The following is an 18,577-nucleotide window of genomic DNA, read 5'->3' as shown; positions in this document are numbered from 1 at the left end:
AATTATATGGGTGGAGAGGTCCTTGTGAAGACACAAAGATTCTCAGAATCATAGGAAAGGCTCCTAAAAGAGGAACTTTCAGTAAACCTCTCCAGCAGAGACTGAATTTACAGTGGCAGAGAAGCAAGATCCTATTTATCTGCTTTGGAAGCAGATATAAAAGAAAATTCTGTTTAAAAACAAGGGAATCAAAAATGGGAAGCACCAGTAAATACAGACAGTTGATGCTGCTGATGATGGTCAGGGTGGCTGTGTGTCTGAACCTATGGAAGGACAGGGGCACACGTGATGTTCATACAACCTCCATTTTCCCTAGGAATTTAAGGTCATTAGGTACACACAGTCCTAATGGATTAAAAATAAATAAAGGCAGCAGCATTCCTACCCATGAATTAATGCAGCCTGTCCCTTATCCTTCCAGGTCTCAATGCTGAGGTGGTCTATTCTCTGTCTGACTCTGCCAATGGACACTTTTCAATTGAGGAAACCACAGGGGTGATCCGTCTGGAAAAGCCTTTGAAGGATTCACAGCACTCAGCATTTGAGCTGACAGTCTGTGCTACCGATCGGGGCACCCCGGAGCCCCTCTCTGCTCTTGGCACTGTCACTGTCTCTGTTGTGGATCTAAATGAGTATCTGCCTGTTTTCCTGGCCCCTGAATACGTGGCTATGGTAAAAGAAGACGTGGCTGTGGGTACAGAGGTCCTCGATTTGTCAGCCTTGACAAGGGACAATGCAGAAAACACAGAGATCAAGTATGAAATTGTGAATGGCAATGACCACGGGAAATTCCAGCTCAACTCAAACACAGGTAAGATGATCTTGTGCCTAAGCAGGTCCATGTTGACCCAATATCGAAGGCTGTCCTTATATGTGTCTTCTCTGTTTCTTCTCCATTTGGGTTACACGTCTGTTCCCCTCTAGCTAGCACAGGGATAAAGAATACAGTCTTCTACCCTAAATTTTGCCAGCTAAGTCACTTAAGGAGTGATCCAAATGTTACTGAAATTAATGGAAAGAGTCCCATTATATGACTGGAACATGAGACGGGTCCATTAGAATGAGGAATACCTGGAGAACCAGATGGGGAAATTTTTCCACTTCAAAATGCAGGAGAAGGTGATTTCATTTTAAAGCCTCTCCATCCTGGTCCCACAAGAAACCTTCAGCCCAGCTTAACAGGCAGTTTTATTAGGTAGTGCTCAATGAATGTGGATAATACTAATCTGTTAACCACGAGCAGTTGCTGAGCCAGGTTTACTAGCCATATAAAGCACTGCTCTGTTTGCACAGCAATCTGACAAGAACTGTTATCTGTAGGCCAATGTTAACTCCCTGAAACAAGCCCTTGGCTGCATCATCAATGGCTTTCTGCCCCTGGCTGCAATATCCTCATCCACGGTGCCTTCCTCAGCTTCTCTGCCCCCAAGGTTCTAGCTAATTTTTCCACACCAATCTTCTTATTAGTTTGTAAGTCTTAAAAGACAGAACAATGTCATTTCCAGAGAATAATTTAGTGACAGTTTCAGGGCTGAACCCAGGAAAGAATTGAAGTACACAGGCATGTTCTGTCACCTTTTTTTTTTTTATCACTTCTGCTTTATTCTTCAGTATATGTTCCCCACTCATTTTTTGAGATTAACAGCCTCCTTTCAATGTTGCATCTCAAGCCTCACTTACAAATCACAGCATCTTGCCATGCACCTTTTTCTCCTGTACAACTCTGCATCTACATCACACACCTTTTCATCCTACTTACGACACAGTTCAGTGATTGTCTGCCACTGCCTTGGTCACAGCTTTCAATAGCACTGTTGGACTCTCAGCCAATTTTGTCCCAGATCTCCTCCAATCAAGATTCTTGTAGACATTCCAGAATTAAAGTGTATTTCACCCCTTCAAACACTTGATACCAGAGTGAGGCAGGTTATGACAGAATTAGTTTGTTTTATGGACTGCAATGACCATCAGTATTCTGATTTAACCAGATAAGGTCAAAGTCAGGTCAACAGCACCTTCCCAGCTGGCAGTTTGGCACTCACCTCAATACATCTCCAGTATTCCAAGAAACCAAGGTGCCATTTGTTCAAAGTATCTTCTCTCTTTTTCTATCCATCTGCCAACACAGGTGCCTTATACATAAATGGGAGCTTGGACTTCGAAGCAAGTCATGAGTATTACTTATCCATCGAGGGCACAAGGAAGGGCTCAGCATCTCTCAGCGATGTGACCATGGTGGTGATCAACATAACTGACATCAATGACCATGCACCAGAGTTCATCCAAGACCCTTACTTCGCTGATATCCGGGAGGATGCTGCAGTTGGAGAAATCATCCTCACGGTATGATCATGAACCTCTACCTATTGTTTTACTTGTGCTATGCATTGTTTACTCTTCTTTTGCGCTTTTCCTTGGACACAGACACCTCAGTGGGTTTGGGACATTAAATATCTAAGGCTTAAGCATGACTTTCAAAAAGGATGGTTGCCAGAATTCCTGACACTCCATACACAGGGAGAACACTTTGTCTTATAAGACATCTTTAAGTGAAAGCTTGAAAGGAGTGCTCAGAAGCTCTGAGGACCTTCAAAGAAAGCAAAAATGCCTGCAGAAGGAAAATTCCCTTGCTACCTGGGGAAGGCAGAGGCTTCCCTGGGCAGAATAGTGGAACACAAGGTGTTTCCATGTGGAGTTCCCTGCCTGTGACCATCGCAAGGGTGGTAAAGCCAGGAAAGAGACAAGGACAGGGCCACCATTATAGCTGTGTTGAGTCTGGTCTTCAAAAAAACCCTAATGAATGACACTTATGTAAACCACCTTCCTTCTTCGTCTTCAATTGAGGCAAGATCAAACCAATACCCTTAAATGACAAGAAGATCCTGCTCCCACTCCTCCATGGCAAGGCCTTATTTGGCCAAGCGTCCTAGCTTTTTTTTCTCCTAACAGGTGTCAGCTGATGACTTGGATGGAGCAATGAACAATCAGATCACATATTCAATCGTGGAAGGGAACCCACTGGGACACTTTGCCATTCAACCCAAAAGTGGGCAAATCAGCATTGCCAAGCATCTGGACAGAGAGGAGGTGAGTACAAAAGAATGGGAACAGGAAGGCTAAAACTGGTGTGCCCCAAATGACTGAGGGAGCACAGAATATTCAGTTGCCTCCTGTTTTCTGAATTATCTACTCATAATACTGTAAGCAGAAGGCAAGTCTTTCATTCATTCATTTTCTAAACTCAGATACTGCTGTAGGAAGGCTGGGCTTTAGGGAAGGCAATACGGCCTTCAGTGGTCACAACTGTGGGCTTTGATCTGCTCCACTGGTACTTCAAGCTGATTGGGTGAGAGTCAGCCCCAAACTGGAAACCAACATGGTTGGTTTCTGCTTCTCTGCAGCAAAGCATTACAGAAAACAGGTATAGGGAGGAGATGGAAAGGTCGTCTGAACAATCTCTCATTCATAAAACAGTAGCAGCTCAAATCACTATTGACAGTTGTTTTCCCAGCTTGGTCTCATCCATCTTTGGCAAGTTTTTTCCCTTCTCTGCAAATATGGTGAGGCTGATTTTCTTTTCCAATGTGCTTTGAGATTTATGGATGCAGAGCCTTGACCAAGGGCAAAGCTACTGTTATGGTGCGGTGCACGGCCTCAAGCATTTCAACAAGCTACAGCAGAGTAAAACATCAACATAAAAAAACCCCCACTATTCCTCCATTTCTCCAAGTAATCATGCACTATATATCCTCCAGATCCCCAGTTATGCCCTGACAGTTCGAGCCATGGATAATGGCCACCCTGCCCAGTTCAGCGACGTTGCTGTGCGTGTCCATGTGTCTGATGTCAACGACAACCCGCCTCGGTTCTTCCAGCTCAACTACAGCGTGGTGGTGCAGGTAAGCCAGGCAGTGGTTTGTTCTCCCAATCCATCTCAGGGTACTAAGGTACTCACGTATGGGCTGCTGTTGGAGCAGAGGGGTGAGACAGTGATGGAGCATGCTGTTACTTTGTGCTCATTGCCACAAAAAACTGGCAGCATTTGCAGGGGCAGATATTCTGCCAACAGATGCCATTTTCTCTTTCCAATAGTTTCAGGCACCTCCTGTTCTTTTAGTACAGAGAGTGCAGAGCTTTTCACACTTTCCAAGCCGGGCCCACAGCCCCTTTCTCCCTTGTAATCATCGATGTCTACAGCACAACATAAAGAGCAGACCCGGCACATGGTCAAGCGTCATCATGTCTGCTGGATGCAGCCCAGTTTTCACTTGGACTCAAGACACCTATATGTACTCAGAAAGAAAGACAAAACATGCTTTCATCTGCACTTGTACTGGCACGGCTCAAGGGGAAGGAAAGGGCATCAGCTCAACTGTCTATGCTTAGCTGGCACAAATGTAATACTATGAATGGCAGTCCCTTGCCACCTCCGGGGCCTCTGCCATTGCTGGCAAGAGTCTCAGTCTGTGTGTAAGAGAGATGCACATGCAGTGTAGGATTTGTTTCCACGTGGGTTCCCCCAGGCCTTTTCTCTTTGCTTGCCTTTCTCCTCTAGCATCTTTCTCCATTTCAGGAGAATGCTCCTGTGGGTACCAGCGTCCTGGAGCTGATTATGAGCGACAGGGACTCCCCAGAAAATGGACCACCGTACTCATTCCAGATCACCCAGGGCAACGACGGGAAGGCTTTTGATGTCACCCAAAATGGTCTGCTGGTGACATCATCCATCCTGAACAGAAGAATAAAGGAACAGTACCTACTACAAGTCCAGGTAGAGCCTGCCTTGCTGTCCTGTTATCTGAATTCCCCAGCTAGATTAAGCAGCAACAAAATCAGGATCACACAGCTGGATGGAAACATCTCTGGCTTTGGAGAAATCCAATCCAGGCACAAATTGCACAGCTTGGAACCAGCCTCAGAGCTCATTCCTCCACACAGTCTACCCACAAGAAGCAGGGGGCAACTTCTGCATTGATAAAATCAGATAATGTGATAATGAGAAATACTGTGTCAGATTTCTTAGATGTTTTTCCCAGCATCATTCTAGCAACTTCCAGTTTAAAGTGAGTCCTACAAACTTTCTCCAATTATCCTTGTCATTTAAGAAGCTGTTTAAATTCCTCTTCAAAGAAGATTTCTACTGTTGCAGAGTGAATTAAGTATTTTTCAGTGTTATCAGTAAGGATAGTAGCAAAACAAAAGGATAACAACATGTAAAGTACATACTTCTTCAGTAATAGTAGTTGTTCTAAGAGCTAGGTACTACTATATTATAAACCTCAACTACTAATTGCCTAAAATTAGGGAGAAATTTATTCTATAATCTGATTATTCACATTTTCTATTTAGAGGTTCCTTGACTCATGCTAGACAGACATTGTCACAGGTGGGACATGGGCATGAGTAGTCCAGAAGGTGAGCAAATGTGTTGATGTGCGTAACTGCTTTGTAGCTTTGTACACTCAGTTACGGATGGAGCCCCAAAGATTGGCAATGTCTCTAAAGATGATTAATCCTCAGGAAATCAGAGCTGCTCAGGTGTGCCTGAGCTAATGATGAGCGCACACGGAAATGAGTGCGACCCCACCGCTAACAGAAGGTCTCAATCAGTCTCCATGCTGGAAGGAATTTCCCTGGGGCCATCTCCAGGCAGAGGTCCAACACTGCTGCCAATATTTCTCATTCCTTCTCCATTCCCAGCCCACTGCCTGACAGCTTCCACCCACTGCTACCTGCAAGGCACTCTTCCTTCACAAGACCTTATCATCCCAACCAGTCAGGTGAGGTGACAGTAAGCCAGAATGTGGCTATAACAGATCCTTCTGTTCTCCTTGACAGGTCTCCGACAGCGGTATCCCTCCCCTGTCTTCATCTGCATTTGTAAACATCCAGGTGACCGAGCAGAGTCAGTATGCCCCCTCAGCCCTTCCCCTGGAAATATTCATCACCACCAATGAGGAAGCTTTCCGAGGTGGTGTTCTGGGCAAGATCCATGCCACAGACCGAGACCCCCATGACACACTGGTGTACACTTTGGTGTCAGAAGTGCCCCAGAAGGGGCTCTTCTCTGTTGGGGCTGCAGATGGGAAGATCATTGCTGGGGACAAGCTTCCCCATGGCCACTATCTTCTGAACGTGACAGTCAGCGATGGTACATTCACAGCCACCACCAGTGTCAATGTCCATGTGTGGTGCTTCACGCAGGAGGCCTTGGACAAGGCAGTGGTGCTACACTTCCGACATCTCTCCCCTGAGGAGTTTGTTGGGGACCATTGGCGCAACTTGCAGAGATTTCTGGGAAACATCCTCGTCACCCGGCGCCAGAATATCCACATGGCCAGCTTACAGCCTGCAGCTACCTCTGATGGAGTGGACCTGCTCTTGGCTGTTGGAGAGCCACACGGCTCCTTGTATGAGCCTTGGGTCCTCGCTAATAAGATCACTGTGTCGGCTGGGGAGATGGATCAACTTGTTGGTCTCCGAATGAAGAAAGCAATTCATGTGCCATGTCATGGGTCGGACTGCGCCCACCGTGTCTGCAAGGAAACCATTCAGCTGGATCCAGGAATGATGTCTACTTACAGCACTGCCCGACTCAGTGTCCTCACCCCACGGCACAGCTTGGAGCAAATCTGTTCCTGCAATGGTGAGCAATCCTTCCTGGTGCTGTAAACCTGGGCATATTGTGTGTTCCTTCAGTACACTGTAAAGCACATGGACTTTCCAAGGAATTAGGTTGCCAAAATGACCAATAACTCTGCCTGCAATTTCGAAGACAAATCTAGATTCTTAGAGCTTGAAAGTTGCACATAGATCTTTTTTGTTGTTGTTGTTGTTGTTTTAAATTAATCTCCTGTAGCATTTAATAGCAGCAACATCTATCTCATTGGGAAAAGTCACTGATACTTAGCTGGTAATGAAGCTCAGTGGTCAGAATTTTGATCTCTGGGCTCCTGTATTGTAGAGTCAACAAAGCACAGGCTGATATATTCAAGGAAAGCCAGATAAAGCATATTTGTTATGCTCACTCTAGTATACTTCAAGAAATAAAGGGAGGCAGCAGGAACAGAGGTTAGCATCACTTGGGCCAGAATGATAGGGGGTATCATAGAATAATGTAAAGACCTATTAAGGATAAGGAAATTCAAGGGTTGTTGTAGACCACACCGCAAGCACCTTGAAAGTGCTATAGGACAGAAATAGCCAGGCTGCTATTGCAAAGTCATTTTACAGTTGAGTACACAGATTAAATACTGGGAGCCCCAAATGGGAGCTGTGGGAGATCCAGTGCAGCAGTACATGGGTTACTGTGGACAAGGCTGTTCCTGGACAGTTAGGATGTCAAGCTGGGAAAAGAGGCAAGGCTTGATACAGTCCATAGCGTCAAAGCACAACAAAGACAAGACCTTTCACTCATTCTCGTTACAGGAACAGCTGTGAGGTTTGGGGGCCACAGCTACATTTGGTACCAGCACTCACACATCGGCTCCTGGCACATGCACTTTCGCCTGAAGACCCATCAGCTGCACGCTGTTTTGTTCTACGCTAACGGGACTGACCATGCCACTTTGGAGGTATGTGCTGCAATGCCCAGTGTAAAAAAACCCTTACTCTTTTAGGGAAGGGAGTCACAGAAAAAAGATGTAATAATATGTACCCTTAGTAATTAATCTAGCTAAAATATAAGACTTCGGAAGACCAAGCACAGTTTGGCAATTGCTGCAACCACAAATAGTTGTGATCTTTTTTATGTCTGTGAATGCATGTGCTAGTCTCTGGTGTGAAGGCAGCATACACCAATATCATAGATCTACATCATCATCTTTCCTTACAGTTTGCTTCTCCATCCCTGTCCTATATCACACCTCTAAAGGCAAAGAATATATCAGGTGGAATTTTCCTCAGACCAGTCTGCTTTCACTATAGCAAAAGGCATACTTCCCTCCCAGACCTTAGGAGAGGAGTCAGACTACTACTGAACACGCAAACTGTTTGCCAGCCCATGATATGGCTCAATCCTTCACATATGAGGCAGCCACATCGGGCTAGAGGCTTGGGGTAACAGGATAGAGACGAGGAAGGCACAGGTGAGCTCTGAAGTTGGGAATGATATCACCTGTCTTTACCTGCATCAGCGTCTATGCCAGTCAGGTCGTGCATCTAATCAAATGGACCTCTAATTAAAGGTCCTTTACAAGAATGGACAGAACAGACAAAACAGGAGTCTTGAATGTTATTTCTCAACCTCCCACTCTTTTCAACCACTTTCTTCAGGTGGTTTTACTGTTTAAGGCACATGCAGAGCCAGGAACATTTCAGTCAGATCACTCTCCTCCCTCTGTCTGCACAAGGAATCTATCCAGCATTCAAAGATCATCTCCCTCTTCCACTTTGGCAGCAGGAGGAAAGCAGCAGATAACTAAAGAATAGGGGGCTTGTATATTCCTCATCAATTAAATTCAGACAAACTGGAGACCAAGATCATAAGACATAGCTTACAGAGATTTGTCTCTGAGACTAATCACATTGAGATCTACACACTGTAACCTGCCTGGAATTGTTCATCCTATCCCTGAATTCCCTCATCCCTTCTCACAGGAGAATGAAATACTTTTCTTTCTGCTGTTATAAAAGACCCACACAGATAGGGAGCTGTACAGCAGCTGCACTCAAGACCTGCTCATAATACATACTGCAAACTCCTGCTGCCACAGCCATCGCTTCTTAAGAGCAAGAGCAGAGAAACATCATCCCTATATCCTGTACCATTTCCAAGGGTGACTATAAGTTGTATTGTAAAGGGCTGATGAGAAAAACTTCTCAAGAAGGGTCTTTAGCTTTCTACCCCATCTCTGGGAAGGAGAGTCACCAAGTAGTTCAGCAGAAGGAGTCCATAACTCCAGATGGTGCTCAGAAAGGATAAGATGGCAGGAAGCTCTACTGAGCCAGGCCTAACACAGAGAGTTAAGGGAGAAAAGACTTATTATTGGTGGAGTTCAGTGTGTCCATGATCTGTACCCATATATCTCCACAAGCTTTTCAATAGGAAACATTCATAAAGTCTCACCATAAAGTTGCCTTTGAATTATTTCTTCCCTGACTTACTTTACTTGCAATATATCAGGGTTCAAACCTTTTATAGACCATCAGGCCTGAAAGATACTGAAGGAATCCCTCAAGATTAAGCTTTGTAGGTTGCAGTACTTTAGGCATGAGCCAAAGCTTTGGAAGAATCAGAACTGATGGTTTGTAGACCTGGTGAAGAGGATGAGTTCTGCCAAGGGCAAGCATACCATCGCCCTTCCAATCACTAAGCTCTCCTGATGCGCAGAAATAGATTGCAGCAAGAGGATGGCAAGCCGGGAAAGACTTGGCAGCCTGTCAGTTCTTGCTCCAGGGAATCGAGTTCTCAGCTGTCTCCCAGCCCCAAAAATTGATAAGCCCAATCTACAGACCCATCTGAAGTGAAATTATGTTCCTCCAGATAAAGGGAAGTGACAAAGCTCTCTGGTGTGCTTGCCAATTGTGCAAAGAGATTTACGCACATGCTGCCCTGAGGCTCTTCCATGGCATGTGCCAGCTGCACCTAATTCTTTCTTTCTTCAGCAGCTGCTATCTCCTCCAACTGGGATTTATTTATACCATGGGCTTCTTTAAGAGCTAACTGTTGTCCTGCTCTGCTTTGACTCCTCCAGAGCAGCCCCTTCATATCGTATGTAGGTTCCTCTAGTTCAGTGTAGCACATAATCACTTCTCCTCTTCTAGCCTCTACCGAGCATCACCACTCCTCGCTGACTCTAATACCCCCAAGGAGATCTTTTGCCTGGGATTAATTGCTTGACGTTACATAGCAAGCTCTGCAGGTTTTCCATGAACGTTTCGTTCCATCTCTTTTCTCCTTCTCCATAGGCTCTTGGCTTCTATAAGAGAGAGGTTTTATCAACAAAGCGCTGGGGAGAAAAAAGTGAGAGAGAGATTTACCCCCGAGTTCACCCTGAAACAACACATCTAACCTTTCCTTTCTCCTTCCTCCATATGAGTTTTAATGAAACTATTTTAATTAATCTTGGGCCACAAATAGGAATTTCTGATGCCCCAGTTTAATGCAGAAGACAGTGGTGTGGCTCACTTTCAGCAGCTCGATATCTTGTCTCCCTCCCATCTACTGGAGAGAAATCAAGGATTGGATTGCAATACCTATCAGCAGCTTTGGCTTGGCTTTCCAGCACACTGGTTGGGATCAGGGTACAACAGTAATTCCTTTCTCTGCCTCCCAACTCCTCCTTGCCTTCTCTAGAGAAAGCTGCCAGTGCTTCTCCTCAACAAGGTCCTTTCAGCACTCTCACCCATGCCAAAGGGGCAACTGCTCCAGCACCTTCCCCACCACTAACAAGACAGTGAGAACAGAATAAAAGCCACATGGCCCAGAACAAGAGTCCATCTGTGACTGGTGATGAATAGTCTCAATACTGAGGCTCTGATTAGGCTCAGAAAGGGGGGAGAACGGGCAAGCAGGAGTATGACCACATGGCTCTGCACCTTGTTTTCTGGAAAGATGAGCTTCTCTTCCTGCACACTGGTCAGAGGTAGGGAAGGACCATGGGTGAAATTGTGCCAGAGAGATGAAGGTGTTTTGTAAAATAAAGGAGGTTGCAGTCACTTAAACAGGTTTTAATTGACCCACGCATAACTTAATATGGGTGAAGGGGGCTGACTTGGCCAGCTAGTTATTCTTGGAGTCTGAAAGCTGGGATTCATCTTGACTCTTAATGCTTAGGCGGGGAGAAAAGGGAACACATGGTAGAAGTGTTGAAAGCCTCTATGAAGACAGGTATCTGTATCACAGCTAACTGTGGCTTCTGGAATGTGTTTCACAGATGGTTAATGGAGTGCCTCAGCTTGGGTACAGCTGCCGGGGGAACTACACCGGGAACCTCTCCTCCTCACGTTTTGTGAGCGATGGCGAGTGGCACTCGGTCTTCCTGGAGGTGAAGAACACGTCCATCCGCCTGCTCATCGACGGCCTGGGAAATGCCTCTCTCCAGTTGCCAGCATCCTGTAGTGTGTCCCAGGGCAGACGAGACCTGCTTTTTGGGGGCCTCCGGCACTCACCCCACTCCCAAAGAGTCACGTGGGGGTTCAGGGGCTGCCTGGATGTGGTTGCAATCAACGGCAGAGAAGTGGTTCTCCTGCCCGGGAAAGGGCAATCAAAGGAAGTCGTGGAGGAGGTGGGGATAAAGCAGTGTTGCTCCCCCACCGGTGCCTGCAGCAGCAACCCATGCCTCAACAACGGGATGTGCTCCGAAACTCACGGAGGAGGTATGTGAACATCCCACACAGAGCAATGAGAGAGCAATAAGTAGCGAGAGGAGGGAAAGATGCAACCTCTTCATTCATCCCTATGCGAGGGGCTGCTCCAAGGAGAATCAGAGGTCCAGGGGGACCTCAAGTGATAGCTGTCACAGTGCAGCAGCAGTGGAGGGGTGCAAGATCCTCATCCTGGCTCTCACCAATGGGACCACGGCCCTGAGAAACACCAGGAAGGTGTTTCTAAGGCGTGTGCATGACCTAGGAGAGCGCAGCATTGCCAAAAACTCAGATGCAAATAGAAATTCCACCCACCTCTCTGCATCCTCTTTGCTTAAGGAGCCTTTAGCAAAGCTGGAATCAGGCAAGATGGGATCATGCAGTGATGGTATCTGGGCAGAAATAAGACAAGATCTTGGTCTATTCCCACTGCAGTCAGTGACTCCCCAGGGCTATGGGAAGGGATATGGGAAAACCGTAAGCTCAAATCCAAGAGTCTCAGGCTAACACAGAGTGCATGTGCTCAACTGAGGTTTGATACCAGGTTCTGTCCAAGATAGCCTCACCACCACCACATTCCTCCCACCAGGGGAATCCCTCACCAAGCTGTATCACAGGGTCTATCAAGATAGATACTGTGTGCACCTTGGCCCTTCCTTGGGGCAGAGGGGTGTTTTCCAGGCTGCTGCGTGAGGCAGAAGCTCCTCCTGCAGCTCTGTGCTCTTTGGGTCCATTGCCAAATCCCACACCCTGCCTGGCGAGCAAGCGAGGACAGAGGAGGGAGCACACCTCCTCCTGCTCTGCCCGCAGCCTCTGGGAACAAGATTCCCAGCCCTGTCGACTCAGCAGCTGCCTGGTTCAGGTGAACTTGTTTGACACGAGGTACATCTGTACTGAACAGTTAGCCTGGCTGGCATCACACCTCAACCTTAGCCTGGAGACCCTCCACACAGAAAACCCCTTTGGCTGGGATGGAAGGGACTCAAAGCCTATGAGGTGAGAACTCTGCTCTAAATCAAGGCATCACCTGCTTGCTTTGCAGAGAGCATACAATAGGAGCAGGGAGGAGGAAATCACTCACTAATAATCTAATAACCATCCAGTGCTCTTTACATAGTTTCCTTCCAAGGTGATCAACTTCTGCAAATGGCCCAGCTGCCCAGGAAAGAGCCTGTGGGACATGGCCCCAAGGCAGAAACACGCAGGGCACTGCTGCAGGGAAGGGGATGCTCAAGAGACGTTTAGTTTGTGAGGTGCTTGCCTGCCTCAAGCGTTGTGGGCTCACTCCTGTGGACCACAGGCACACAGCACAAGGTTATGCAAAGCTGTGTGGAGGCATCTCAGGCGTGGGATTACCTGCACAGGCAAAGACACGTCTGTGCAGGCGAGCCCGGCTGCGCCACGTGTCCGCGTGAGAACGCGTCCGTGCGGGAAGGGTCAAAGCCAGACCAGCCACCACATCAACCACAGCACTTGGGACCACAGCTGCCAACACATGTGAACCCCTGCACCCAGGAACACGCATGTTTGAGCACACGCAGCCCCACAGGCAGTGTCCAGCACCTGCTGCACGAGCATCGGCACGTCCTTGTTGTACGACTGTTAACACGCATGTGGAGACAGGTCTACGTTTGTTCACCCTGTTCTCTAAAGCAGGGATGTTTAACCTGTAGATGAATAGCACTTTTCAAGCGTTCTGAAAGGTGGAAACTCTGAACTTCCCATGTGGCACCACCAGCCGAGCGATTAGCAGGAGCTCAGCACAGCCAGGGACATTCCCATGCTTAGGGCTACATTAAACAGCAGCCAAAAAGGCAAACAGCAGCAGCCCCCTCCGAGTCCCCAGCTATGCAGGACTGTGAGCAGACACCTCCTGTAGGCAAGAGAAACCTGACATGTTGAGACAGGCGCTTCATACCACACAAACTCGCAGGACTAAACACTTCAGAGAACAATAAGGTACAGAGGATTGCATTTAGCAGAGTCAGAAACCATGAATCAGCCAGCCAGGCTTCCCTTCCTTTAGCCTGATTTTTATCCCTAGCTTCTCCATGCATTAAAGCTTCACCCTGGATGCATCCCTGGCAGGAGAGGGTCTGTGTCAGGAGAGCACAAGCTTGACTTCTTACTTAAATAGCTTTGTAGTGCCATTGTATCGCCCCAGAGTGGACGCCCAGCCTCCAGCAACTGCTCCAGGTCCTATAATGTACCCACCAGCCTTCCATGGATGGCATGGGTGCCCCACAGCACCTTTCTGCAGCAGCAAGTACCTATGCTTAGGCAGCCAGATTGAGCCCTCTGTGCATGCCATCAGCACCAGGCACTGCTCCTCCTGTTCTTGCTAGTTGTTCCATATGGATACGGTCTCTATATGGCACTCTCTCACTCTCTCCAGGTTACACCTGCATCTGCCCTGGGCTGTTTTCTGGAGAGCACTGTGAGCTAGGAGATAGCCCCTGCGAGTCCAAGCCCTGCCTGCATGGGGGAACCTGCACCCTCTCTGCCACCGGGTACTCCTGCCACTGCCCTGACTGGTACCTGGGCGAAAGGTAAGGTCCAGGAAGGCTTTGGGATGGGTGATGTCGCATGGAGGGTGAAAACATGACCTGTACCAACAACCACTGCACATTTCTGGAGCTCACCAGATCCAGACACGGATTAGTTGCAAACTGCGTGTACTTGAGCATTGCATCCAAAGGCAGAGCTGAGCAGACTAGGACGTAAACAGCTCTGCCATCAAGTGGTCATTGCCTCTCTGTGCTCATCTCCTCTGAGCAGGAGGGAAAATAGAAGAATCTCCTCTCCTCACAGATGCTTTGAATGCCCCTCCAAGCCCCCTGTCCTGCCTCCAGCCCAGCACGATGAGGGATGCCCAGCACAAGCTCAAAGAGTATCACTCCAGCTCATCGCTCTGCCCCATTTAGCCAGGATGAGCACTGGTCCTTTGAATCAGTGCCACAAATCAAAGCCACAAATTATTCGTGCAGCTCTTGGACTAAAAGCATATAGCTGGGCGTTAGGTGGCAGTGTGATATTTGAAATCACCAGTCGTCCAGCTGCAGCACCACCAGCTCACACCCAAAAACACTAAGAAAGAGGAGCCCAAACCTCACAGAGTTTGTTCAGTAGCAAGAAGAAAAGGAAGGAAAGCCAACAGAGCATTGCACATTCCCGCTAGCAGGGGGAGCCCATCACTGTTGGAAGGAAAGGTTCCCTGTGCTGTTGGGGAACTTTTAGGTTTTGTGGGGTGGAGCAGGACAGAGAATCAGAAATTCAGTCCCAGTTCTGCAGATCCTTAAGATGCCAAAAAAGCCTCCCCAACAAGGCTGCCCATCACCACTTCTCAGGCTAGATGTTCCCCAAATGTTCACTGCAACCTGCAAACATCCACAGATCATCCTGAGAGCCCCACAGAGCCTGGAGGACATATGAGGCTTCATAAGACATTAACACACTTTCAGAGTGACCCCGTGCTCCCTAATTTAACAGGATAAGAGCATCTCTCTATGCAGTGTTATCCCTAGAATGTCCAAATACTCCTCTGAGGCAGGACGCTCCCCATTTTAGTTTGTTGCATATGACTGAAAAATAGGACCACCCTGTAAAACATATTCTCCTGAAAAGCATCATTTTATACTCAAGGATCATGGTCCTCTGCTAGGAGAGGCAGATATGAGTCTAGGAAGGAAGAGCAGACAAGGATGGAGCATCCTTACCTGATATAAGTCAGAACCCTGAACAGGATGCTGCATCCCCAGGCTGACTGTGGTTGTCTCCATCCTCTCCTCCCTACAGGTGCGAGAAGCTGGCTGAGGAGTGCCAAGACAACCCGTGCCGAAACTCCGGGCGCTGCGTGAGCAACCAGGGCTCGGTGCACTGCATCTGCCCATCGGATTACCAGGGGGACTACTGCACGCAGCCCATCATCACCCCGGCCATCGTGCCCACACAGTGGGCAGTGGGCCCTGAGGAGATTGCAGAGATCGTGGCCGGCGTGCTTGGGGTGGCCATCCTGGCTGTGGCCTTCGTGCTCATCCGCAAGCGCTACCGCCACCGGGCCAAGACACACAAGCCCGTGGCGCGGGAGGACCCCGACCTGCTCTCCAAGAGCGAGTTCTCCAAGAGCGTAGGTGTGGGCACTCAAGCCGTGCCACCCATCGAGCTCAACATCCTCAGCGATGCAGCGCACAACAACCTGGACCGGGGCACGCCGGAGCAGCGCAAACCCACCAGCACCCCCGAATTCGTCACCTTCAGCTCGGCCAATGCCCCGAAACACCGGGGCACCATCGTGTGCAGTGTGGCACCCAACCTGCCGCCCGCTGCACCCCCCTCCAACTCCGACAACGAGTCCTTCATCAAGTGCACTTGGGCCAGGGAGGAGATGGGTCAGTAGACACTGGTTTTTGCTGCTCTTACACATCCCTCTTCCCCTTGTGAAGTGGATTTAAGGTTTACAAGCATGAGGGACCAATGGTGTTGGTTAAAGCCAAGCAAAGCACAGGCAAATGGTGCCCAAGCCCTCACTGGTACATCCTAGTTTTCAGCTTCAACATCCTCAATTTCACATGCAATCAGCAGGGAAAACATTAGTGCATAGCCTGGATTCCCACACATCATGGGTCAAAAGACCCTATAAGAGAGAATAGTGAAGTTAAGGGTTAAAAATTAAGATCCTGAAAGTCAGTGTGAGTTTTAGTTCTCTAAAACGCTTCAATACTTCTAGGCAGGGGGATCACACCCTCAGGGAAACACAGTGCATAGCTCCTGACAGCAAGGTTACTGCTTTTCTCCATGCAGGAATTCATCACCAGTTTACACTGTTAGTAGAGAGTTCACAAGAGTAACTACAGGGAAAGGAGAGATCCAGTGGATCACTTGCTCTGCCCCATCCTTACATCATGCAACTTTCTTCATTCTGAATGGCACGATGAAGTGTCTTTTGGGTGCTAGAGTAGTGGATGGCTGAAAGCTGGTGGGAACACTGCTTCACCACAGCAGTCCCCTCAATTCCCAAAGCAGCAATTACAACTTCCCTGTCCCCACATCTCTCTTCCCTGGTGTGCCACATCTCCTGCAGGCTCAGGATCCGCAGAGGGAATTAGCGGGAGGGCAGGAGAGGGAAAACAACAGCTTGAACTACAGCTAACACAACTCTCTTTTATTCCAGTCTACCCAGCAGAAACAACCTACTGGCCCCCCCGGTACCTGTCATCGGATGTCCAGGAATATTCTCACTACGAGATCATTCAAGGCCCCCCCGCATCCTCCTCCCACCCTCCTCTTCCCCCACCTCCTCCTCCACCGGCAGACACGGAGCCGGTTGCTCTTTATGGAGGCTTCCCCTTCCCGTTGGACCAGAGCAACAAGCGGGCGCCCATCCCGCCCCGCTACAGCAACCAGAACCTGGAGGACTTCCTGCCGCTCGGCCCCGTGGACATGGGAGCCTCCCAGTGCCAGAACGAATACACAGCCATCAGCTACTACCCAGCACAACTGGTGCAGGGCGAGGGCGTCCCGTACCAGCCCGACCCCGGGTACAAGCGGGTGAGCATGCGCCTGAGCGTGGCCCAGCCCTCATATGCAGACTGCGAGGTGGGCCACCAGCCCAGCATTCGAGCACAGCCCCTTCCACCCCCCAACTATGAGGGCTCCGACATGGTGGAGAGCGACTACGGGAGCTGTGAGGAGGTGATGTTTTAACAGGGGGCTGATACTCCAGATGAGAAGCGCATCTCCGTGCAGAACAGTGTGCAGGGGGCTGGTATGTGCTGCTGAAGGGAGGCTTAATGTGTCCTCCCCACCTTGCAGCATCTCCCCCTGCATGGCTGGGTTGTAATTTGGCTGGATCTTTCCCCACACCGTGCTCCTGCTGCAAATGGAGGGGAAATGCTCCAGCCATTGCCCGGACACAGAGGATGCTCCTGGGATGCCAATGACTAACCTGCCTCCTTGCCAAGGGGACTCCCTCGGATACCATGCAGGACCACAGCATGCCACCTCCTCCCACCCCAGGCTCCCTGGCCACAGGGATGAGGAGGAGAAGGAGGGCAAGCACTGCAGGTATGGCAGCAGTCATGGTGCAGAAGGTGCAAAAGGACTAGTGATGCACAGCCTGGGAATGCCCTGTGTGGGATAGCAGAGCTACCCTCCTCTGGCTCCGAGGGCTTGCATCAAGCCAACACATTGCCCGGTGGAATGGATCAGCTGGTGCAAACCCTCTTCCATGTCTGCTCCCTGATGCAGGGAGAGAGATGAGGGAATGCAGCTGGTCCCGTCAGCACATCCCTCACTTGGCCAACAGCAGTCCAAGAAAAAAAAAGGAAAATATAAAAAGCCCATTTCTGTATTAAAAACAAGCAAGAAGCTTCATCACACCAGGAACCACCCACAGACTCAAACCAGTGCAGCAGCAAAGCACAACCCCTGCCCAGGCAGGCTGTGCTCATGGGAATAAGGGAGACCCTGTCCTGAGGATGTGAGCACAGACATGTCCCATGGCTGTCATGGTCACATGCTGAACACAGCAGTACATGGTCCTGCCACCCAGATGGGGCTCCCTGGTGTATTCCAGAAAGACTGACCAGCACCACATGGCTGAGACAGGGCACCAAGGCTGCTGAGCGATGGTTTGCCCGTATGTCCCTGTGCTTGGAAATGTATCGTTGCTTTGTGAGAGGTTTTCTTTGGTTGGTTGGTTGATGTAACTTTTTTTGTTGTCAATTTTTGGAAAGTATTAAAAGAGTTTGGATTTTTTTACTACTATGATTTTATTTGATAACTCAGGGATTTCCTTGTAAATAGGACATCACTGTCCAGCTCCAGCACAGGGAATAACAGCTTCTTTTGGACCCCAGCACCCCCTTCAAAGTACCAAAACAGCAAGACAGAGCTCGTTGTCAACTGGAGAGCACTATCCATCTGTTTCCGAGACTGGTGCCAAGTGACCCCACCAGTGACGGATGAGGGGGGACAGTCCCAGCCCTGGGGATCCCTCAGGGCCAGCCCCATGCCAAGGCAGGAGGGCACACAGATAATAAGTGTATCATACAGGCAGTACAAGTGGGAACACCTCAGAGGACTAACACTAGGAGCAGGAGGGGAGATCACACAATTTCATGCCCACAACGAGGACCAGGGCATGATTTGGGAGCCCCAAAACACTGGGTGCAGTAGGTGGGTGCACACAGAGGTTTGCTTTGCATTTCCCAGACCTCTTCCTTACCAAGAGGGAAACCACGTTCTTGCCCCATGGCAGCCAAGCACCTAT

General features: G+C 48.9%; 1 protein-coding gene across 1 annotated transcript in view; it reads left to right on the top strand.

The window, feature by feature from the left end:
* The window catches only part of FAT2 (FAT atypical cadherin 2), a 60,883-nt gene extending 43,797 nt beyond the window's left edge, over positions 1–17,086 (top strand). The window contains exons 15-25 of the mRNA XM_030504862.1: positions 422–811; positions 2,129–2,343; positions 2,950–3,087; positions 3,756–3,899; positions 4,574–4,771; positions 5,839–6,646; positions 7,429–7,574; positions 10,878–11,319; positions 13,703–13,856; positions 15,103–15,695; positions 16,478–17,086. Of these exons, the coding sequence (XP_030360722.1) occupies positions 422–811; positions 2,129–2,343; positions 2,950–3,087; positions 3,756–3,899; positions 4,574–4,771; positions 5,839–6,646; positions 7,429–7,574; positions 10,878–11,319; positions 13,703–13,856; positions 15,103–15,695; positions 16,478–17,010 (3,761 nt within the window). The 3' untranslated portion in view covers positions 17,011–17,086. The remainder of the gene's footprint in view (positions 1–421; positions 812–2,128; positions 2,344–2,949; positions 3,088–3,755; positions 3,900–4,573; positions 4,772–5,838; positions 6,647–7,428; positions 7,575–10,877; positions 11,320–13,702; positions 13,857–15,102; positions 15,696–16,477) is intronic.
* The last annotated feature ends 1,491 nt before the right edge of the window (positions 17,087–18,577 follow it).

Source organism: Strigops habroptila, chromosome 12, assembly GCF_004027225.2.
Source record: "Strigops habroptila isolate Jane chromosome 12, bStrHab1.2.pri, whole genome shotgun sequence".
Lineage (NCBI taxonomy): Eukaryota > Metazoa > Chordata > Aves > Psittaciformes > Psittacidae > Strigops > Strigops habroptila.
This window is presented reverse-complemented; position numbering and strand designations above follow the sequence as displayed.